Source organism: Symphalangus syndactylus, chromosome 19 (genome assembly GCF_028878055.3).
Source record: "Symphalangus syndactylus isolate Jambi chromosome 19, NHGRI_mSymSyn1-v2.1_pri, whole genome shotgun sequence".
Taxonomy (NCBI): domain Eukaryota; kingdom Metazoa; phylum Chordata; class Mammalia; order Primates; family Hylobatidae; genus Symphalangus; species Symphalangus syndactylus.
In genome coordinates, this window is record NC_072434.2 from 25713335 (window position 1) to 25734918 (window position 21584).

General features: G+C 37.4%; 1 protein-coding gene and 1 pseudogene across 5 annotated transcripts in view; both read right to left on the minus strand.

Annotated features, from left to right (window-relative positions):
* CRB1 (crumbs cell polarity complex component 1) overlaps positions 1 to 21584 on the minus strand; it is a 218105-nt gene that overhangs the window by 109242 nt on the left and 87279 nt on the right. For all 5 annotated transcript variants that reach the window (XM_055234170.2, XM_055234169.2, XM_055234173.2 and 2 more), the window contains one exon: positions 21169 to 21351. In XM_055234170.2, coding sequence (XP_055090145.1) covers positions 21169 to 21351 — 183 coding nt within the window. The remainder of the gene's footprint in view (positions 1 to 21168; positions 21352 to 21584) is intronic.
* Positions 14018 to 14618, minus strand: LOC129458399 (small ribosomal subunit protein bS21m-like; annotated as a pseudogene).

Here is a 21584-nt window from a genome sequence, read left to right on the forward strand (position 1 = left end):
GTAAACCCATTTGATCTAAACTCTAAATTCGATCTGAAGAAATATTAGATTGTGGAGAGCAGGACATTTTGTTTGATTGAATTTGAAAAATCTTATGCAATCGGCTGGCATCTATATCATTGTTTGATACTTGAAGAATTGATGGTTTCGCATGTGCCAAAAAGGGCTTGCCCACACATAACTTTATTCTATCCACCATTCCTCTTTTTTAAAACACTATGGGAGATGTCAGGAAGTAAAAATGGAAAAAACAACCAGAAAACTTACATGTCAACAAAACCTTGTGGCTCTGTCTTAAGACACTAACTCAGCAAGGGCAGCTCTACAGAAACATCTAACTGACAAAATTAGTTTTGTCATAAGCCAATTAACTAAGAACATATGCTTGACTCAAAGATAGTGCCGGGAGGATGCAGCAGGCTAGAGCTAGGCCAACTTTGCCTTAAGCTAGGAAGTGCTTCATTGCACAAATGATTTTAATCACATTTCCAATAACAACTCCTATAGGTTTGTCATGATCCATTAAAAAAAGAGTTCATGAAAAACGGTTTCATTTTTAACAAAAGGCTTTCTCATAAAAATATAAGCTCATATAATATCTTTGAATTTTTGAAAAAATAAATCTTGAGATTCTTGATAGGAAGAAAATGGAACTGAGAAACTTAAAGATAAGGTGTTAGATGCTCTTGAAAATGGAAGATCAATCTGAAATAAGGAGAACACATTTTTCAAATTATGATATGTCAAGTGGCATGGAAAACTTAATTTATCAAAATGTGGCATACACTATAATTAGAGCAAGAATTCTGAGGCTCATCTAGTTATATCCGGATTAGGAGAATGAAAGAATCTTCATAAGGCATATTAAAGTTTTTAGCTGCTAAGGGCAAAACTTTACCTGACATGTGGGTTGATGATCAATGCTTACAACTGAGAGTCCTGAGATTTCTCTCAAGCTTCAATTGATTGATTTTGGCATTTTGATATTCGTAAAATATTGGTTGGGCCTCCTGTTATGGGCTAGGCACTGTGCTAGGTCCTGGAGCTATAGTAGTCAAGATGTTCAAAGTCTATTTCATGGTGGACAATTCTAGTAAGGACTGAGAGAGGGGAGATTAAAAATTAATGGAAGTGTGTGTGTCTGTGTGTGTGCATAAGATCACACAGTGATAAGTAATATGAAGAAATTAATAAGGGTAAGGAAATAGAGCATGTGTTTGTATGTGTTGGGGTGCAGAGAGAGGTGGCATTTTTGTGGGAGGTTTAGATAGACCTCTCTGGAAAAGTGGTCTTTGAATAAAGATTTAAAAGAGGGAATCACCATGCAAAAATCTGTAGTCTTCTAGGTAAAGGGAAAAATAAATGTAAAGTCCCCAAGGCAGAAATGAGTTTGGCCTAACCAAGTAACTTTAAGACTCCTAGCCTAGCTACAGTGAAGACAATGAGGACTCAGGAGGTGATTTTGGAGAAGATAACCAAGGACAGATCATATAAGGGCTTCCAAGAATACGTTAAGGAGTACAAGTTTTATTGAGAACATGTGAGCCACTGGACTGTTTGAATGGAAGACTCACATGATCTGATGCATATTACGTTACTACCAAAGCTGTGTGGAGAACTGATTTAGAAAGTCGAGAATGGAAGCACACCAAAACATTAGGCTATTGCAGTAGTTGAGGTGAGACATGACAGTTGCTTGGTCTAGAGTAGAAATGGTAGAGGTGGGAAGTATGATCGTGCTTGAAACACAGCTTAAAGGAGAAGCCAACAAAATGTGTGGAAGAATCAGATGTGCGATATTAAAGAAAGAGAGAAACCAAATACGGCTTTAAATTTATGGCCTGACCAACTGAGTGAATATGTTGTTACCACTTCCTGAGATGGGGAAGTAGTGTTTTTGTCATTTTGTGAATTTTTGTTTTGTTTGCTTGCTTTAGCTTAATTTTTTTGTTTTGGATTTCATGAAGATAAAAAAATAAAAAGTTTTGCCTGGGGTGTGTTACGTTTGAAAATCATTTTAGCTATCTAAATACAAAAGTTAAAGGAAGTTCAAGAGAGGGGCTAGGGCTGGAGACAAAAATTTAGATGCTGTAAACATCCATCTAAAATTTAAAGTCAAGAGATTACATGATATTTCCCAGGGGGTGAAAAAATATGTTTAAGGACTGAATCCTAGGGGACTCCAGCATTTAGAGTCTAGAAAATAGAGGATATGCTAGCAATAGAATGATAGTGAACAAGAAGAAAAGGGGGCAGATGTTAAATAAAGAGATTATATCCAGCAGTTCAGAGAGAACAACTGTAAATTAGAGGCCAGTTAAGATAAGGACTTAAAATTAAGCTTTAGATTAGCAAATGGAAATTGTTGACAGGGAAATTTTCACTGAAGTAGCAAACACTGCCGTGATGGGGAGGTTACTGGGAAGTGAAAAAGTAGAGAGTAAGTATAGACATCTCTTTAGAGGAGGGTGGAATACAGAAGAGGATATCTGATGAGGTGTATGCATTCTAAGGAGCATTTTTTTTTTCAGATGGTAGATAGCCAAGCCAATTAGAATGATTTAGAATAGAGTGGAAAATCAATGATGCAAGATTTATAAAGAATAATTGCTAAAGATCCTGAATCATAGAGAATGAACAGGGTGCCATGCATAAGTAAACTTCGGGTGGGAATGTTGTAATGGAAAAGTAGTCCAAACATAGGCAGGAACTGGGAGGTGGCAAGTAAATGAGTGACAGATAGATAGGTAGATGTTGGAAGAGTCAATATACCATGGGCACTGAAGATCACTGCAATTCTTGTTGGTTGTACCAAGAATGCAAGATCCTTACCATCCTACCCAGGCCATCTCTCAGGGTTGGTTTTTGCAGCAAGCAACTTTGAAACATGAGGTTCAAAGTTGGGACAAAAAGCAGATTGGCTTACTGCCTACTATGAAAACAGATAATTTATCAAGCTATTGTTCCTCAGCTGTGATGCAAATCCACTGCGGGTACACCATCCATCTAGCAAATCACTCCTGTAAGACTTGAATGCAAAAGAAACCTACATGAACCTGATGCTCATGCAGTCTGCTGTGCTGTGAGTAATATAGTCCTTTGTCTCTGACCTAAGAGTTTTGTGTCTTCTGCCAGCAACCATGAAACAGTAACAGGTTAACTCATTCCTTTATAAATAGGGTAAAATTAAATCTCAGACCCAACAGTTATGGCAACAAAGATGAGATCCTGAAAGAGACATGTCTTTCTGGAAGAAAAATGTTAAGAGCCTTTGGGATGGGTTCAGATGTAGGAGATGAGTTCCCTGGACTCCCACTGAAATGGTAGGTGAAAGAGGGAAGCAAGAGACCCCCAAGGTCCTGCCTGTCAATCAGACTGGGATTAAAACAAGCGGTGCCTTGGTTGTTTCTAGCTCTCCTCTAGGTGGGGGGAGAAAAAACATTATTATGACAATAGGGCAGCAAGCCCTGTGGCTCCAGCCAGAAGGCAACATGTCTGTGACTGCTGAGTCAAGGAGTATTGAAAGATGAAATAAATGGAGTCAACAATGACATCATTTCTATTCAATATACAACTTTAGTTAGAACAAAAACATGATGATTTTATTTGATGATGATGAGTTTATTTGATTGAGCCACAAGCAAGAGAAATTGAATTGAAATTGAAATTGAATGTAAAACCTTGTTTACTGGTGTAGAGCTGCTCTCTCCCTCTATGACCCCTGATTCCTCCCTCTCCCTATTCCACAACATCAACTTCTTTAAGGAGAAATAACATTGTTATATGAGATCTCAAGTTACTAGCTTACCAGGTGTGGCACTGTTCTTGCTTGGTGACTACCCTTTGACAGGGCAGAGCACAATGACATGCAGGGGGCAAGAAAAAAGGGGTCCTCTGGGCCTTGACACTCATCAGATATCAAGATATACATGGATAGGAAGCAGCTCTGGCACTTGGACACCAGCCCCTGAGGTAGGACCAAGCCTTTTCCCACGTCCATTCCCATAGGCTAATCTCCCCATAATCCTGCATTCCTTTTACTCCCAGCTGGGGGATAGTATGGTTTTCTGGTAGCTGTTGCTATAACCCCTAATGAGAACAACTAGAATCAAATGGATTACCCAGCATTTATCTAGATGGCTTCCATCAATATCTGGATCCATGCTCTTACGTGAAAGCATATCCACTACCACGAACTACAGCAAAGGACTATATGTTTCTAATCTAGAAACTGCATACCAGAGGAGACTCCTGCCAAAAGTTGGCCTGATCGTTTTGCAGTAAAGGAGGCCATATTACAAGGAGCATTTTCCCTGCTCACTTCTAGAAAATTGGCTGTGTCAGATCTCTGACCCTCTCTTGGGACTACCATTTGTGCCTTGCTAATATTGACACATTTTTAGATTATTTTGCTACTATTTCAGTTTGATAATCTGATTCTTATTTTCAGCTTTCAAGACCATCTACAATCTGACAATGGTGTGTTTTTGTCATAAAGGCCACCTAGCAATGGGCCAGTAGTAAAAATATTCAATGGACATTCCACACTCATCATTCTCTGATAAGGCTGCTGGCATCATTGAGATACGGAATAGACTTTTTGAAAATCAATCCTGAAGATTTCTGACTCTCCCTCCTTTCTGTATCTACCTTCTTTGCCTCTTTCTGGCCCACAGATTTTATTAAAACAGTTTATTAAGGCTGTTTGAGCATTAAATATGGCCATGGGCAGGAAAGGTTTGTCTCCTATTGGCCAACTCCTGGGTAATGATCAAGATGGATGGGTAGAAAAATTATATAAACTTATTTTGAAAATTCATGGTTATGCCTTGACCATTTATGAACCTGAAGTGTATTTTCTTCCCCTAGTGACGACCTCATGCCAGCCTTATTTGTACACACTTTGAAGGGCAGCCACATCTAAAGGGGAGACTAAGAGATTCAAACTTAACTTGATGCAGCTACCTGGATTCTTTTATTGAATTAACATGGTCTTAGATCATAAAGACAATGACCACTGGTTGAATATACTACTCACCAACTAGTATATTTACTTATAGTGACCTAACTGGACTAAGTGGGAAATATAATGAATCTCAGTAAATATTTTTTAAAGTGACCTATTCCTATTTATGTCTGACCTCTCCGGACAAAACGTATTGGTATGAGCAGATGATTGGAGAAGAGGTAAAGTTATAGCTACTGGGTTGGGACACCCTAGTTTCATGGCCATGGAGGGAGAATAACAATTCCAGCACCCGAGCACAGATCACTTTAAACCCCAGGCAGTTCAGGGCAGAGACACACTTAGGCTTCTTATTCCTTAGATTCAGCACTGCAGGCTGGCAAAACAATTGTATGGTCTAGCTGAATCTAGGAGCAGCTGCAGTTGACAATTTAAACTCACTACAGGATTTGTCATCCTTGTCCAGGTGTTATAGAAACACCAAAATTCTTGCAAACTTGGCTGGTCCTAAACTACTTCACCATAGCTGACACCCCTAATGGAAGCTCCTGAACTGCCTCCTCCTCAGCCTTGTATGTGTACAAACAGATAGGCCCCACAACTTTGTTTCAGTTTTTTTTGTTTATTTTTATTTATTTAGTTTTTTTAAGAGACAGTGTCTCACTATATTGCCTAGCCTGGTCTCAAACCTTCTGCCTTGGCCCCCCAAAGCACTGAGATTTCAGGTGTGAGCCACTGTGCCCAACCTCAATCTTAATAACATATATTCATATGCTTTTCCTAATACTCAGGCAGTTTAAGTGTTGCCATAAATGGCAGTGGGAGCTGCAAGCGATGCTTCTGTTGTACTGAATTAACCAAACCAATGTAACAAAGGTATAAATCAATTTTAACCAGAAATTCCGAACTAGAGTCTGTCCCTTTGTGTTATATGTTTGTATGTGGGGGAATGTCTCTCCTTTGGGGGTTAGGGTTGCTTGTTTATTGCCCCTGTCATTATTGGTAATGACATCAAAGATCAGTACGTCAATCTAAGCTCCCTTACGTGGGTCACAATGGATAACTGACTGGCTTTAGACTACTTTCTGGCTATCTAAAGTTAAGACGATGACTGGTGCCCCTGGGACCTATGTACAGTTGGCTGAGTCCAGGGCCCTGGGGAGTAGAGTTGAAATGTATACTACAGGTTGACTTCATCTTATTGCTTAGAGTCCTCTTGATAGTCTCTTAATTAAATGCTGCATGAGGCAAATTGAACAGATTTAATCCCAGTCTCTGTCAGTCACATTAAGCAGGGTGGCTCATGGAGTGACATATTCATATGAAAATTCGAGTTCAGCCAAGAACACGTGGGGTCATGGGATGGATTGCTGGAAGAAGCAATTCATCATGGGCCCTGTGTGTCCTGGCAGTTTCTTACTGGGAATCCTAAGAATGCAAGGCCCTGACTGATCTTTACCTGCCCATTTCTTGGGGTTGGTTTTGCAGCAAGCATCTCTGAGGAATGTTGCAATGTCTCCCTCTGGGACAAGGAGCAGGCTTCTTAAGGTTTACTGTAAAAGCGATGAATTCCCCAACTTGATGTTCATCAGTTGTGACAAAACTCTGCCTGTGCAGTACTCATCTGGGCCCACGTAGTACCAACCCTATGGGAGCTGGGTGCAAGAGTAATTCAGGTAATCCTGAGGCTCACGGTGCTGGTTGTGCATTTTTTCCTGACACAAAGTTTTATGTCTTTTGCCGGCATTCACAAAACAGGAACAGGATAACGTATGAGCTTGTAAAAAGGATAAAAATCAAACCTCAGAACTGACAATACTTTTGGTGGAGGGAAGATACTATTTTCCTGATGAAATTAGACTTGATGATCAACTAGGGTAACAATGAGGTAGGAGGTATTGGAAGTTTGAAGAAATAGAAGATATAAAAAGGCTCATCTTGGGAAGTAGAGCTCTAGAAGGATTGTTTTCTAGTGCTAAAGGCCCCATGAGATTTGGCACCATAAATTTAAAGTGACACTCATCAGTTCAGTGTGTGGCTTGTGAGTTTTTCTCCAACCACATTCAAATTGGTTGTAGATGTGAAGGTGGAGGATTGATTTAACCATAATTGTACCTTTGTCAGGCAAGTACAATGAAGAGAAAAAGAATCAAATGAGCTGAAGGTATACGCAAGGGAATAATTATAGTGCTGGACCTTGGAACCTCAGCTGAGACAGAAGGTAAGTGAGGCAATGACTGGAAAAAAAGTGGTTAAGACAACAGACTAGGCTCAATGGAAAAAGTTCTAAAGTATATGAACTGGAATAATTGGAGGTTCTGGTCATAAAACAGAATGATTTAAAGTGATGTTTTTAGGAAGGTTATCGGCGATAATGAGGCCTAAGTTGTGACCAAAGGAGTGGGCAGAAGTCTGTGTGGCGTGGCAGTCACAGTCATTGGAAATAAGGATTTCAAATAACAGAGATAATGGTTTATATCGGTTGTCTACACGGATGCTGAAATCCTCAAAATGATGACAGGAGTAAGATATTAAGGTAATCAGTGACTGAGGAGAAGGTACCATGAGGTAGGAAGAATGCTGCAACCAAAAGAGGTAGTGAGCAGTGCAGTTCAAAGACAGGTACTTCAACATGAGGTGGGTTTTTGATGTAGGCATTTAATGCTATAAACTTTCCTCTTAGCATTGCTTTTGCTGTATCCCAGAGGTTTTGATAGGTTATGTCACCATTATCATTCAGTTCAAGGAACTTTTTAATTTCCTTCTTGATTTCATTGTTGATCCAGTGATCATTCAGGAGCAGGTTATTTAATTTCCATGGTTTTGAGAGTTCCTTTTGGAGTTGATTTTGTTTTATTCCACTGTGGTCTGAGAGTGTACTTGATACAATTTCTACTCTTTAAAATTTCTCAAGACTTGTTTTGTGGCCTATCATATGGTCTATCTTGGAGAATGTTCCATGTGCTGATGGATAGAATGTATATTCTGCAGTTGTTGGGTAGAATGTTCTGTAAATATCTGCTAAGTCCATTTGTTTTAGGGTATAGTTTAAGTCCATTGTTTCTTTGTTGATTTTCTGTCAACAAAAGTATAAATACCTTGTGTTTTTTTTTTTCATTGTGTTATGCTTTTATGGGTCCTGTGAGATTTATGCTTTAAGAGTGCTCTATTTGAAGTTCTGTTTCAAGATTTAGAGCTGCCTTTTAGCAGTTCTTGTAGTCCTAGCTTGGAAGTGGAGAAATCTCTCAGCATTTGTTTGTCTGAAAAAGATTGTGTCATTCCCTCATTTATGAGGCTTAGTTTCGCTGGATACAAAATTCTGAATGAGGAAGGAAGACTAATTTCCTAGATGAAGCAATGACATGAGGACATTTAGCTTACCTTTGGGACTAGTCAAACATGAGATTTGGAAGAAGAATAAAAGACAACCACCATTCAAGAAGATTGCAGAAGAAATGGTACCCTGAGAATATAGCACGGTTTGAGCTTAAGCAAGCAGGTGAAGGAAACATTTAGAAAAAAACTTGAGGATATTGGTAATTGGGCTTATTAAATCTTCAGCATACAGAGAGAAGTTCAGAAATGGGGTGGAAAATTGCATGAAATTAGGGTATGTAGAGAGCATTCTGGGATAAAGACCAGAAATGATGAACTGGAATGCTGGGACTTCAGTGGGTGACTGAGGTAAGCAGACTTATAAGTCATAGTGGTATTGTTCCTGATGTACTTTAGGGAAAATTGTAATCGATGATTATAGCTTCTTCGGAAATTAATTGTTTCTTAAGTAATAACTAAGGGGGTAGTTTTTTTTTTTTGCCAATGGCAGGTATAATAAAACGTCTTTTGAGAAAGGGATATGTAATTCTTCAGGAAGAGGATTGGTTGGTCTCAGGAGGAGGTTTTGAATACTTTTTCTTGCCCTCACAACTGGGTTGCTAGGGACTGAAGTGAAGCTCTAGGTGAATGTGCATGTCATGGTGGTTGGGGAGGGAATGCAGGAGGAGAGGGGTGTTTCTGAGGGTCTTCTGTGTTGATATCAGAAGACAGACTCTCTCAACAAATAAGCAGTCGACATTGGGAAAAGAGCTATAATTAATCGTTTATTAGGTCAAGTGTAGGTCAATAATATTGTTCTTCTTAATGATTAACATGCTTAATAAAAAACATTTTGGGATCTTGGGTAGTTAGCAAAAAAGCATGGGATGTCAAGATGGGCATCCTCATGAGTAGTAAACACACACTTGACTGCGTCATATGAGAGCTCGCAGGATGGTCTACTGTGAGGACAACTCCCAATATCCTCCACCTCCCCAGTGAACATTTTCTTCAGCTTCTTACTCTAACAAACGCTTGGCTATTCTCAGGAAATATTACTCCCCTGAAAGCTCTTTTAAATGGGTGAGGCCCACATCTCTCTCATCAGAATAGAACCCTGGTATGAAAATCTACCTTTCAGGTCTTCTAAGTTGCCAGGACAGCACCTCAAGACTTTAATGATGGATTTCCTGGCTTTGTTCTTTAGTTTCAGAAATTTTTTTCTAATACTTATTGGCCAGCATACTTAAGTTGAAGAGTTGGCACCTGTCTGCTGATTATTCATTTGAGAGCTTTTCCCTTACTTGTGTGATTACAAGTCAACAGAGGAATGCTAACCTGAGACAGCAGCCAAGGCCCTTGATGCCATAGTTATCTATCTCTGTCATAGGGTCTACAAACATATCTGCCTCTGTTTTGGTCTGTATGTGGTCTTCCAAATATCAGCCTTTAAATTTTCCTCCTAGCTATAATATCTTTGTAGAGAACAGGCAGTAAGCCATCAATAAAACTCATTTTTTAAATTAATGTATGTATAACGTGGTATACCTGTCCTAGTTATTGCAGCTAATATAGTAAAATCAAAAGGAGTGCAAGCATAAATAGTTATACACACTATGAATAGTTTTGTTTATAGAAATTAACATGCATGGTAAAGGCAAAGGTAAATGAATCAGATGAATCTGTTGAATAGATGTTTTATGAAGTAAATGAGGATAGAAGCGAAGTTTCATCTTTTAGAGTTACAGTTTTATATGCATATCAAATATCTGTTTGAGAGTCCTAGGATTTATATTCTCAAACTTGAAATTGTAAGAAAAAAAAAAGTGCATCTCTAGGAACAATGTTCCTGAAATGTGAAGTCAGCAAATGAAAAAATTCTATTGAAAATTTCTCTTCCAGCAGGAGATATTGACTGTCCCATTGCCTAATTCCTTCATGACTATATGAAGCTTTGAATGATATCTGCTTGGCCCTCTATGGCTATTTTAGTTGGATTTAGGTAAAGTGACAGGATTTGATTTTTAAGGAAAAGTGAATGCTTCATTTTTAGCAACATTGTGCTTGAAGCGGATGAACTTGAGAACGAAAGCCCTGTGTGCAGTCACTTTGCCAGGTGGCTCTCATCGGGGTGTTTATTGTTAAGAAACCCGCTATTTTTGCCCGAGGTTTGAAGCCAGGACTTCATAGGATCCCCTGCTGCACTCAGTTCTTTCCATACAGAGAGCAGATGGGTGAAGTAGAATAAAATCCTAGCCTCAGAGGCAACAATGTAGCGTTCCAGAGACCAGGGAGGGTGTTCCTCTGAGTTGGAGTACATGCTAATTGGAGTTGGTGAGGGAAAGTTAGAAATGAGAATTGGACTTGGATGAGATGGTTTGGAAACTTGTTAAGGGTATTATCATGAGTATAGTTTGATAAATAGAAATGAAATGTTCACATGAAAGACATATCAATTGTTTCCAATTTCACTTGGCTGGTTAGAACAGGATGGTTCAAGGGTAAGCACACAGGTCATGAGATCCTTGTAAAAGTTTCAGTAGTAACGTTGATTTGTATTTCAAAATGTGAATTTATAAAGCTGTTTGGGTTCTTATAATTTCCACTAACTTCTATCTGGCATAAACAGCATAAAAGTTCCTCTTTATTGATTTATCTGATGGTGTCTTTTTATGGCTCCACTGTGCCAGTTATCATATTGTCTTATACTTTGTGCATCATTTTCCTCCTGTTCTTTCATTTTCCCTTGGGAAGAGACCATGTACTCTCATCATTTTATCCCCAGAACTGAGCCCAGTGCCCCGGACTGGAAAGCTCAAACAGAATACAAAGAAGCAGCCAACATTCCTTCTAGTAGTGGTCAAGGGTGGTCATACAAAATAAAGATAATTTACTGACTTTGGAATGGACTGAATAGTGTTATTCAACTACAGGCCTTCTCCAATTATAAATTTATTTTGCTTACCATTAAAATTATGTGGATGTGCAGGTTTAAGTAATGCACAGACATTTAAATCAAGTGGCAATGTTCCATTCTCATTTTAATTTGAGTGTTGCAACTATGGTCACAAATAGTTATGACAAGATATGAGCATATTTTGCCAAATTTTTTTGAAATGATTTTGGAGAGTTAGAGAATAGTAACTGCTCTTGCCTCTAGAGGCATAGTTCAATTCTAGTCATTAAAATATCTAAATGGATCTTTAGATTTTTCTCAATTATCTTACCAAATGAGACTTTTGGTTTCTCTGGGCCATGGTAACTTGCTTTACTTGCGGAAATTCTAGAAGAAACCTTGAGTAAAAGTTAATCCTTCTTCAGGGGGTCTTGATTCCTCTCACTAGGATTCTCTGCCTCCTTGAGTTCCTGTTTTCATTTCTCATCTTCCATGGTCTCAAGCTCTCTCTATTTCTATCTCCCTGAGTGTAATTCTGAGACTGTCAGTTAATTTTCTATTCTAGTATATATCATTTTTACATTGTAAGAAGTTAGAAAAATTATGTTACATATGCAAATATTTTCAATATAGAAGGTAATTACACAAGTAGTGAAGAGTAATAAATACATTCTTAATTATAATAGAAAAAGAGAATAGTTTATACCTGTAGTTAACACTTCGAATGGTTCTTTTGAATGGAGCTGTCAGTAAATGTACTGTGCACAAATACATTTTTCATCATAATGGAAATTTTATTTTAATCTAACAACCAATAGAACTGTAAATACACATAGCATGTAAAAAAGTAAACTGTATGTTTTCTATCTGAAAAATATAAAATGGACGTATAACAAATAAAAATAAAATAAAGTTGAATATCCAACTATTCGGGATGGAAGAAAGGCAAGGGAAATAGTAAGTTATTTATTAATGATTAATTATAAATATAATTATCTCATTGATAAAAATAAATGATATTTTGAACTTCTTGGTACTATCAGGAAGATAAAGAGAAAGTTAACACTTGCTTTTCTACCTGAAGCCATTAAAAAAAAAATTTCTTTATACTATTATAACACAAGTGTTTTTAACAAACATTACACAGGGACTTTTAGACTGGACAAGAGAGCATAGACTTGTCTCTCCCTGTTTCTCCCACTAAGCATGACTAAAAACTACATGTAACAACCAAATAGAACTCTGAAAGGTGGTTAGACGCCCCAGGACTAACAGCAAAGCATCAGGACTTTTTATAACCTCCAGCATAACATAAGGAGGTGCCTCAGTCCTGGTGCTTGCTGACCCCCAGTCAGCAACAGAAACAAGAGAAGGTGGCCCAGGTTGGCTCTTTCTTTCCCCAGATTGAATGAGAGTCCCACGTACAACACAGGGTGAGCCTGGAAGAATGGGCAAAGAGAATTAAACAAAGCCCTACTGATAAAAAAAAAAAAAAGAAGAAGAAGAAGAAAAAGAAAAGAAAAGAAAAGAGCAGCCAGAGAAAGAGCTCACCTCCTCTGTTGCTGAGGCTCCCCTCCCCTCCCTAGAGGCATCATATGTCAAGGGGGCGATGACAAAAGGAATTATGCTACCACAATGGCCTGTTACGTGAAATGTTTTCCTTCTTTAGCAGTTCTGAGACTCCCCACTTCCATCAAGAGATACCCTGTGCATGGGGGATCGGTAAAGGGGATTATGCCACAACAGGTATTCAGCCTAGGAAATGCTCTCTACCCCAGAGACAGGGAGAAGCTCACCACAACACCCACTAAAGGAGCCTCTTCATCCCCATAAATCAAAGACTCCCCTTTCTCAGAAGGACATGGAACATTCTCACCTAAGGAAACACCTTCTGACCACTCAGGGATCATTAGTAGAGACCCTGGGAGGCCCAATGGCACAAGGTAAGCCAAGAAAGTCAAAACAACACAGCAAAGACTCAGAAAATAAACTGATCATTGGACCCACAGTCCACATCAGTAGGCCAGGACCTGTTCTTGAAATCTAAAAAGGTGATTGTCTGCTAAATTCAAAACTTCAAAGACATGGAGTCTCCTAACTTAACATCTAAAATGTCCAGCATACAATTCAAAATCATGTCATCACAAGGATGAGTAAAACCACAACTTGAATGAGAAAATAAAATGAAATGATGTCAACCCTGAGATAAATCAGATATTGTAATTATCTAACAAGAATTTTAAAACAACCAGCATAAAAATGATTTAAAAAGCAATTACAAATTCTCCTGAGATGAAGAAAAAACAGAAGTATCAGCAAAAAAATATGTTGCTTAAAAGAACAAAATGGAAATTATAGACTTGAAAAAAACAATAGATGAAGTAACTCCCTGAATGGGCTCAATACTAGATGGGAGACAAAAAAGAATAGAATCGATGAACGTGCGGACAGATCAAAAGAATTTGCTCTATCTGAGCAAAAGGCAGAAAATAGACCAAAACAAAAATAAAAACAGAGCCTCAGAAACCCCTGGAAGCACAGCAAAAGATCCAATATTTGTATGATTAGAGTCCCAGAAGTGGAAAAAAAAAAAAGGATCTGAAAGAATATGCAAAGAAAAATTGGCTGACAAACTCGCAAATTTGCCAAAAGACACAAATCTACTGATTTTAAAAGGTGAGACTATCCCAAATAGGAGAAACCCAAATAAGTTGACACCAAGTCATATTACAAATAAATTGCTGAAAATTAAAGACAAAGAAAAAATACTGAAAGCAGCTAGATAGAAATAATCTATTACCTATAGGGCAACACCACTTTTCTTTTTCTTTTTTGCAAACATATGATTGAGTTTATTGCAGAACGGTAATAGGAAATGGGATTGTACAAAGAAAAGAGATGGAGACAAAACTGGATGAGGGTTTCATACTGGGTGTCCCACCCACAGGCCTCAGCAGCCTCCCACGGATCTTCCCGCCTCAGGAGCCCTGGCACAGATTTGCCTGATTCTTTCGCATCAAGAAGTTGATCTTGTGAGCCATTTCCATATTGTAGATCTGCCGGCACCTTTCATAGCTTTCCCTCTGTCGCCAGCCTCATGGCTTCTCATAATACCGCTGACGCTTAATGTCCTCAGTGAGCCCAACCGTAGTGAGGATTCCGTTTAGGGTCCTCTATGCACCTTCCACGTTCCCTTCCTATACCATCACAGTCCTGGCGATGAACTTCAGATGTTTTGCCATGACCCTGTGTTTAAGTCTCCATTCTGCAGAGCCACAAAGACCCGTCGCGGGGCATGGAAGGGACAGGGGTCACAGGGTGCCAACAACAGCACACAGTTCCAAAAGGGCTTGGGTTGGGAGTTGGGAAAGGACTCTTTGTTGGTCTTTGGAAAAGGGAGCAAAAGCCTGCAAACCTGCCTTCCTGACGAGCCAGCCTTCCTTTCCCCAAACCCTGCACCCAGCACCACTTTACAATGATAGCAGATTTCTCATTTGAAACCATGGGGTGCAGAAAAAAAAGTTGTGTAGAATTCTTCAAATTCCATAAGAAAAGAACTGTCAACCATGAATTCCACATTGAATAAAACTACCTATCAGGAATGAATGTGCAATAAACACATTCTCAAAGGAAAACCAAAAGAAATTGTCACTAGCATACCTACCCTCATAGAATGGCTAAAGAAAGCTCTGTAAACCTAAAGAAAATGATTTAACAAAAAAAGAAAGACTCTTGAGGCCTAAGGCGGGGAGGACAAACAATGGAGAATAGACATATAAGTAAACACAGTGAAGTATCCTTCTTTTCATGAGGTTTCTAAATTATATGTAATGATTAAAATAAAAATTATAACACCGTCTGATCCTCAAAACAAGGATATTTTAAAGTGAAGAAGGCGAAAAAAAAAACCTAAATAGAAGTAAAATTCCTATACTTCACTTGAAGTGGTAAAATACTGAAACCAATAGGCTATGATCAGTCAAACCCAGAGCAATCACTATGAAAATTACACAGAGCAATATATTTAAAAACACTACACAGAAATCAAGATGAAATCCTAAAAATAGTCAACTAATTCATAGGAAGTAAAGAGAAAGAAAGGAATCAAACAGAAAACACATAATAAAATCATGGAGCTAAGCCCTACAATATTAATAATTACTTACATAAATGGTCTAAATACACCAATTAAAAGGCAGAAATTGGCAAGACGAATTAAAAAAGCATGACCCAACAATTTGCTGTTTGGTATACTGTTTACAAGAAACTCATTTCAAATTTAATGACATAAGTGGGTTGGAAATATAGGGGTGGAAAAATATATGCTGTATAAATATAATTTTTTAAAAGGCAGGAATGGCTATAGCAATATCAAATGAAGTAGATTTCAAAGCAAAAAAAGAATATGAGAAAAAAATATCATTGCCTAATGATAAACGGATCAACACACCAGGAAGACATAATGACCCTAAATGTGTACATATCAAACAACAGAGCCTCAAAATACGTGAAGACAAATTGATAGAACTGAAAGAAGAAATAGACAAATCCATAATTATAGGTGGGGACTTTAACACCTCTCCTCTAAACAAGTAATAGGACTGCTAGACAGTGCTATTCCGTATCAGTAAGGATATACAAAATGTGAACAACACCATCAGTCAATGGGATCTAATTGACATATATAGAAATCGCCTCTAAACAATAGCAGAACACATGTTGTTTTTTAATTTTTATTCAGGCAACCATGGAACATTTACCAAGATAGATCATATCCTGCGCCAAAAAACAAACTCCAACAAATTTGAAATAATTGGAATTATTTGAAATTATACAGAATGTGTTATCTAATCATAATGGCATCAAACTGAAAATCAATAACAGAAAAGAGAAAAATTTCTAAACAGAAATTAAACAATTCAATTCTTATTTCTAAATAATCCATGGGTCAAAAAGGATGTCAAAAAGGAAATTTAAAAATACACAGAACAGTATTAAGATGGAAGTATGGCATATCAAAATATGTGGGATGCAGCTACTAAAGCAGTATTGAGAGTTAAATTTATAATGTTTATAGATTAGAAAAGAGAAAAGGCCTTAAATCAATAATAAAAGTTCCTACCTCAAGCAGCTAGAAAAATAAAAATAAATAAAAAAAAATAAACCGAAAGCAAGCAGAAATAAGGATATAAAAAAGAACAGAAATCAACAAAATTGCAAACAGGAAAACAGAGAAAATCAGTGAAACCAAAAGCTATTTTTTTAAAAAAATCAATAAAATTGATAAACCTGTAAAAAGGTGGACAAAAAAGGAGAGAAAAGATATAAATAGTCAAAATTAGGAATAAAACAGATAAATCGTTACAGATTCTGCAGCCATTAAAAGAGTAATAAGGCAATATTATGAGCAACATTATGCTCAGAAGTTCAACAGAAAAATCAGCAATATAGAAGATCTGATCAATACAATCACCCAACATGATCTAATTGACATATATAGAAATACTCCATCCAACAACAGCAAAATACACAATTTTTAGAAAAAAAAGGACCAATCCCTTGAAATCCACAAATTACCGAAAATAGGTGTTCTTGATAGTCTTATAACAATACTGAAATTAAATTTGCAATTCAAAAGATACAGAAAATGGAATCTCCAGGATCAGTTGATTTCCCTGAAGATGTCTACTACATATTTAAAGAATAATTAACATCAATTTTGCATACTCTCTTCCAGAAAATAGAAAATTAAGAAATATTTCCCAACTTATTTTATGAGGTCAATACTACCTTGATTATAAAACCAGACAAAGACAGTACAAAAAAAAAAAAGAGAGAGAGGGAAAGAAAACTATAGACCAATAACTTTCATGAACTTAGAAGCAAAAAAGTCTTATAAAATATTAGCAAACTGAAAAAAAATACACCAAGTGGGATTTATTTCAGATGTGCAAGTCTGGTTCAATATTTGAAAATGAACCAGTGCAATCTACCACCTCAATAGGCTAAATAAGAAACTTACACGATAAATCAATTGCAGAAAAAGCATCTGACCAAATGCAATACCCATTTATGATTAAAAACTCTTAGCAAGTTAGGAGTAGAGAGGAACTACTTCAACTTGAAAAAGAGCATCTATAAAAATTCATAGCTAATGCTAAAAGACTGAATGCCTTCCCTCTAAAATGGTGAATGAAGCAAGATGTCCGCTCTCACAACTCGTACTCAACATAGTAAAATAAATAGCATGTGTATTGTAAAGGAAGAAATAACACCAGTCCTCTTTGCAGATGGCATAATTGTCCATGCAGACAATGCCCTGGAATCTACAAAAAGAAAATTCCTAGATCTCACAGGTGAGTTAAACAGTCTCACTATACACAATCAACAACCAAGAAACAATCATATTTTTATGTTCTAGCTCTTTAGCAAGTGGCATCTATTGCTTATTACCAGGAGTAAAAGTCTGGACACGTTTGGCCACTGCATTTTGGTATTGCAGTCACCAAGGAAAACACAACACAGTCAAGTACTAGACGGAACAATGCTTTACTCACGTAGAGAAGAGACAGAGCAAGGTCAGCTATGCAGTGGGTGTCAGTCCCCATAAACAGCAGGGCCTCCTTGCAGCAGATGCGGGGCAGTTGGCAGCATGCAACCCTTTCATGCTGCAGCAGAAGAACCTTTTGCCCTCCCCGCAGAAGAAAGTTATAGCAGTGGGGCTGGCTAGGTGCCATATGATACATATGTTTAAGCAGAACAAGGGAGTACATATTGAGTCTGAAACAGGGAAAGATATTCCCACACAAGGTGATAACTCCAGCATGGGCTGCGAGGATGCTTTATCTCTTGGGAAGGAAGTGTCCTAGGCCCAAGGCCCATTCTTATGTGGCTGAGTAGGGGTTTGAAAGGCCACATGCACAATACTGCCTTTCCCAACACTAACAATGAATATGTAGAAACTGAATTAAAAACAGAATACTATTTACTATCCCTCAAAAGAAAATGAAATACTTAGGTATAACCTCACAAAAAATGCCCAGGGTCTGTATGTGAAAAATTACTCAACAGTTAAAAAAATAAAAACAACTCAACTAGGAAATAGGCAAAAAACATGGGGAGACATTTTCCTGCAAAAGACAAACAGATGTCAAACAAGCACATATAAGATGTTCAACATCACTAGGCATTAGGTAAATGCAAATTAAAACCACAGTGATATATTACTGCATACCTATCAAAATGACTATTAAAAGAACAGTGATAACATTAAATGCTGGTGAGAATGCAAAGAAATTAGATCACTCGTACATTGCTGGTGGGAATGCAAAATGGTACAGACATACTGGAAAACAGTTTGACAGTTTCTTAGAAAACTAAACATGAAACTATCATAGGAACCAGCAATTTTACTCCTGGGCATTTACCTGAGAGAAGTGAATACTTATATTCACACAAAAGCCTGTACAACAATGTTTCTAGCAGCTTTATTCATAATAGCTGAAAACTGAAACAATCTAGGTGCCCTTCAATGGCTGAATGGTTAAAAAACCTTTGATACATACATACCATCGAATTTTACTTAGCAATGAAAAGGAACAAACTATTGATACACACAACCTCAATAAATCTCCAAGGAATGATGCTGAGTGGAAAAAAAAAATCTCTTATTCTAAAACTTTGCATACTGCATGATTCCATTTATATAATATTCTTGGAATGACAAAATTACACAAGTGCAGAACAGACTATATTTGCCAGGGATAAGGGATGAGGAGACAGGGAAGGAGAGAGGTGGAATCCTTGTGATGACAATTGTTCTGGATGTGGACTTTGTCAATGTCAATATGCAAGTCTGATACTGAACTATAGTTTTGCAACGTGGTACTATTGGTAAAATTAGGTAAAGCATACACGGGCCTCCGTGAATTTCTTAAAACTGCACATAAATATACTATTATCATTTTAAAAGTTATTTAAAAACAAAACATAGAAAAACACGTAGACATAAAAATATGTGACATAGTAGGCAGGAGGATAAACTTAGAAGATCTAGGTTGGTATCCCCAGTGTACCAGTTCTAGCTATTGTGTCAAATTGGTTATCTGTTTCCAAAACTTATTTTCTCTTTATTTTAGGTATGCAGAAAGACTAGATTTTCTAGTCTTTTCTGCAGTTAAATGTAGTTACATGATTAAATTTGACCAATAAAATGTGGGTAAAAGAGATATTCATTACTTGTAGTGGTTGGCCTATAAAACCTGCAGGTGTCACGTTCCATTTTCTTTCCTTCTCCAGTGGCTTGCTGCAGAAGAGCACAGCAAATTTGGAAGTAACATTTTGAAGCGGGGGAAAAACATAGAGGCGCCTGTGACCCTGAATTGCCATTTGTAGGACAACTGATGATGGGAACCCAGTTTTGGAATTCACATGAGTGAAACATGAACCATTTCATTAAGCCACAGAGATTTGGGGCAGCCAGGACATCTTAACTCATATAGTCATTCCTGGCAGCTCTTCAGAAATCAAGCCCAACTATTTTCTCGAACATTCTACTGTCTCTCCTGTTTAGATCTGCAGATTCAAGGGGTCACCCATTTCCTTTTATTTGATGAGGTAATATTAGCAATGTCCTTTGACTTTCACAGAATCACCCCTTTATCACCCTAAAACCAATATTTAAAAAATAATTTATAATGCCTTCACCTTATTCCAAGAAAAATATAAAGTAGCTGACGAAAATGCATACACTAGACCAAAATCAAATAATTTAGAAACAAATTTTTGAAAAGAGGCAATAGTAAGAAACAGAAACAGGAAATTTAAATATCCCCAGAGGTGAGGTAAATACATAAATATATTTCAGAAAGACCTGTATGTTTGCAGATCTCATATTTATTTCTAGCAGCTTACATAATTGGGAAATATGATATATTACAACATTTATTTCATGCATCTAATCAGTTGAGTCACATCAAGATTTATTTGGATGCATTTTTTAAACTAGGGTGGAAAGCATGCATGATAGAAGTTGTTCAGGGAAAATACCACTTTCCTGATATTGACACCTGAGGGAATATTTTTCCTGTATGTTCTCCTTGAAAGGTCAGTGAATAAGGAAATAAACATTTTTTTATCGACCTTGCAGCAAACACTGCCACAAATCAAAGATCATTAAACTTCAAAACTGAAACATTGAAAGAGAATCCTAAGTGTAAATAGACACCCGCTTCTTTTCTTATTTCTCATTTACTTTCTCAGAAATCCTCAACAACTGAAATATTTTCCAGAGGCATCACTTAATCTATTGAGAAAGAAATATGATAGAAATCTAGATTGTAATTGGTTTTCTCAGTGATATCAATGCAATTGTGGGTAAATTGCTAGCCATTAATGAATTGGGGAATGCCTCAATAATTCTGAAAATTTTCGGAACAGAAAGCAGACAATACAAAACTGTTCATTGGATAACATACATGCAAATTTCCTCTGGGTTTTAGGTAAGAAAGTTGTGAAAAAAAAAGAGTAATTTAAATTTGATATATGGAATGACTTTAGCTACAGAATCATTGAGGAAGATTACTTGAGACTAGGTCATTTTTCCCAGTGTAAATATAAGTACAATAACTTTTTTAGCAAATCTGAATAACATAAAATTTAACATCATTATCAAATTTGATAGCATAAAAATTTCAACATTTTCTGTGTATAAGGTAAAGAACTTGAGAGGCACTCCAGTTCCCAGTATAACATACAAAAATGTCACCCCTTTCATACCTCTTTTATCCCTGTTTTTAATATTTCTCTCGTGATTTGAGGAATTCTGAAATGTGAAACAAGATACTTTTCATGCCCACAAGGGGGACCCTTTGCACCACAGCAACAGAGTTTACACAGCACAGCTCTTCCTGCTAATACACCATTTGGTTAAGTCCATGGACTGCCACAAAATACCAGAAAGTCAAGTCATATCCCATCTCCTTGGCCTCACCTGTGAATCCAGGCTGACAGATACAGACATAACCTGAGGCTTCATGGTAGCTGAAAGAAGAAGGCAGTCCAGTGATGTGTCCATATTGTTTCTCTGAGGACAGCTCCACACATTCCCCATTGGACTGGCAGGGGTTACTATTGCATTCATTGATGTCGATCTCACACTGGGCACCTGTGTATCCTGCAGGATAAAAATTCAGAGAAGCTGCTCAGTCAAAGGTGTTGAATTGTAGAGCATCTGCCTAAAAGGAGGCTAATTGCTATACTGGCATTGATTTAACAAGTTGATGTGCCTGCCCTCAAGGAGTTGGTAAGGGAAATCTGGTAAGAGGAGGCTTAGTGGAAACAAGTACTAGTATCAGTAAAATCACTTAAATAATTTTGACCAAAAAATTTTAAAGAAAAATTTGATTA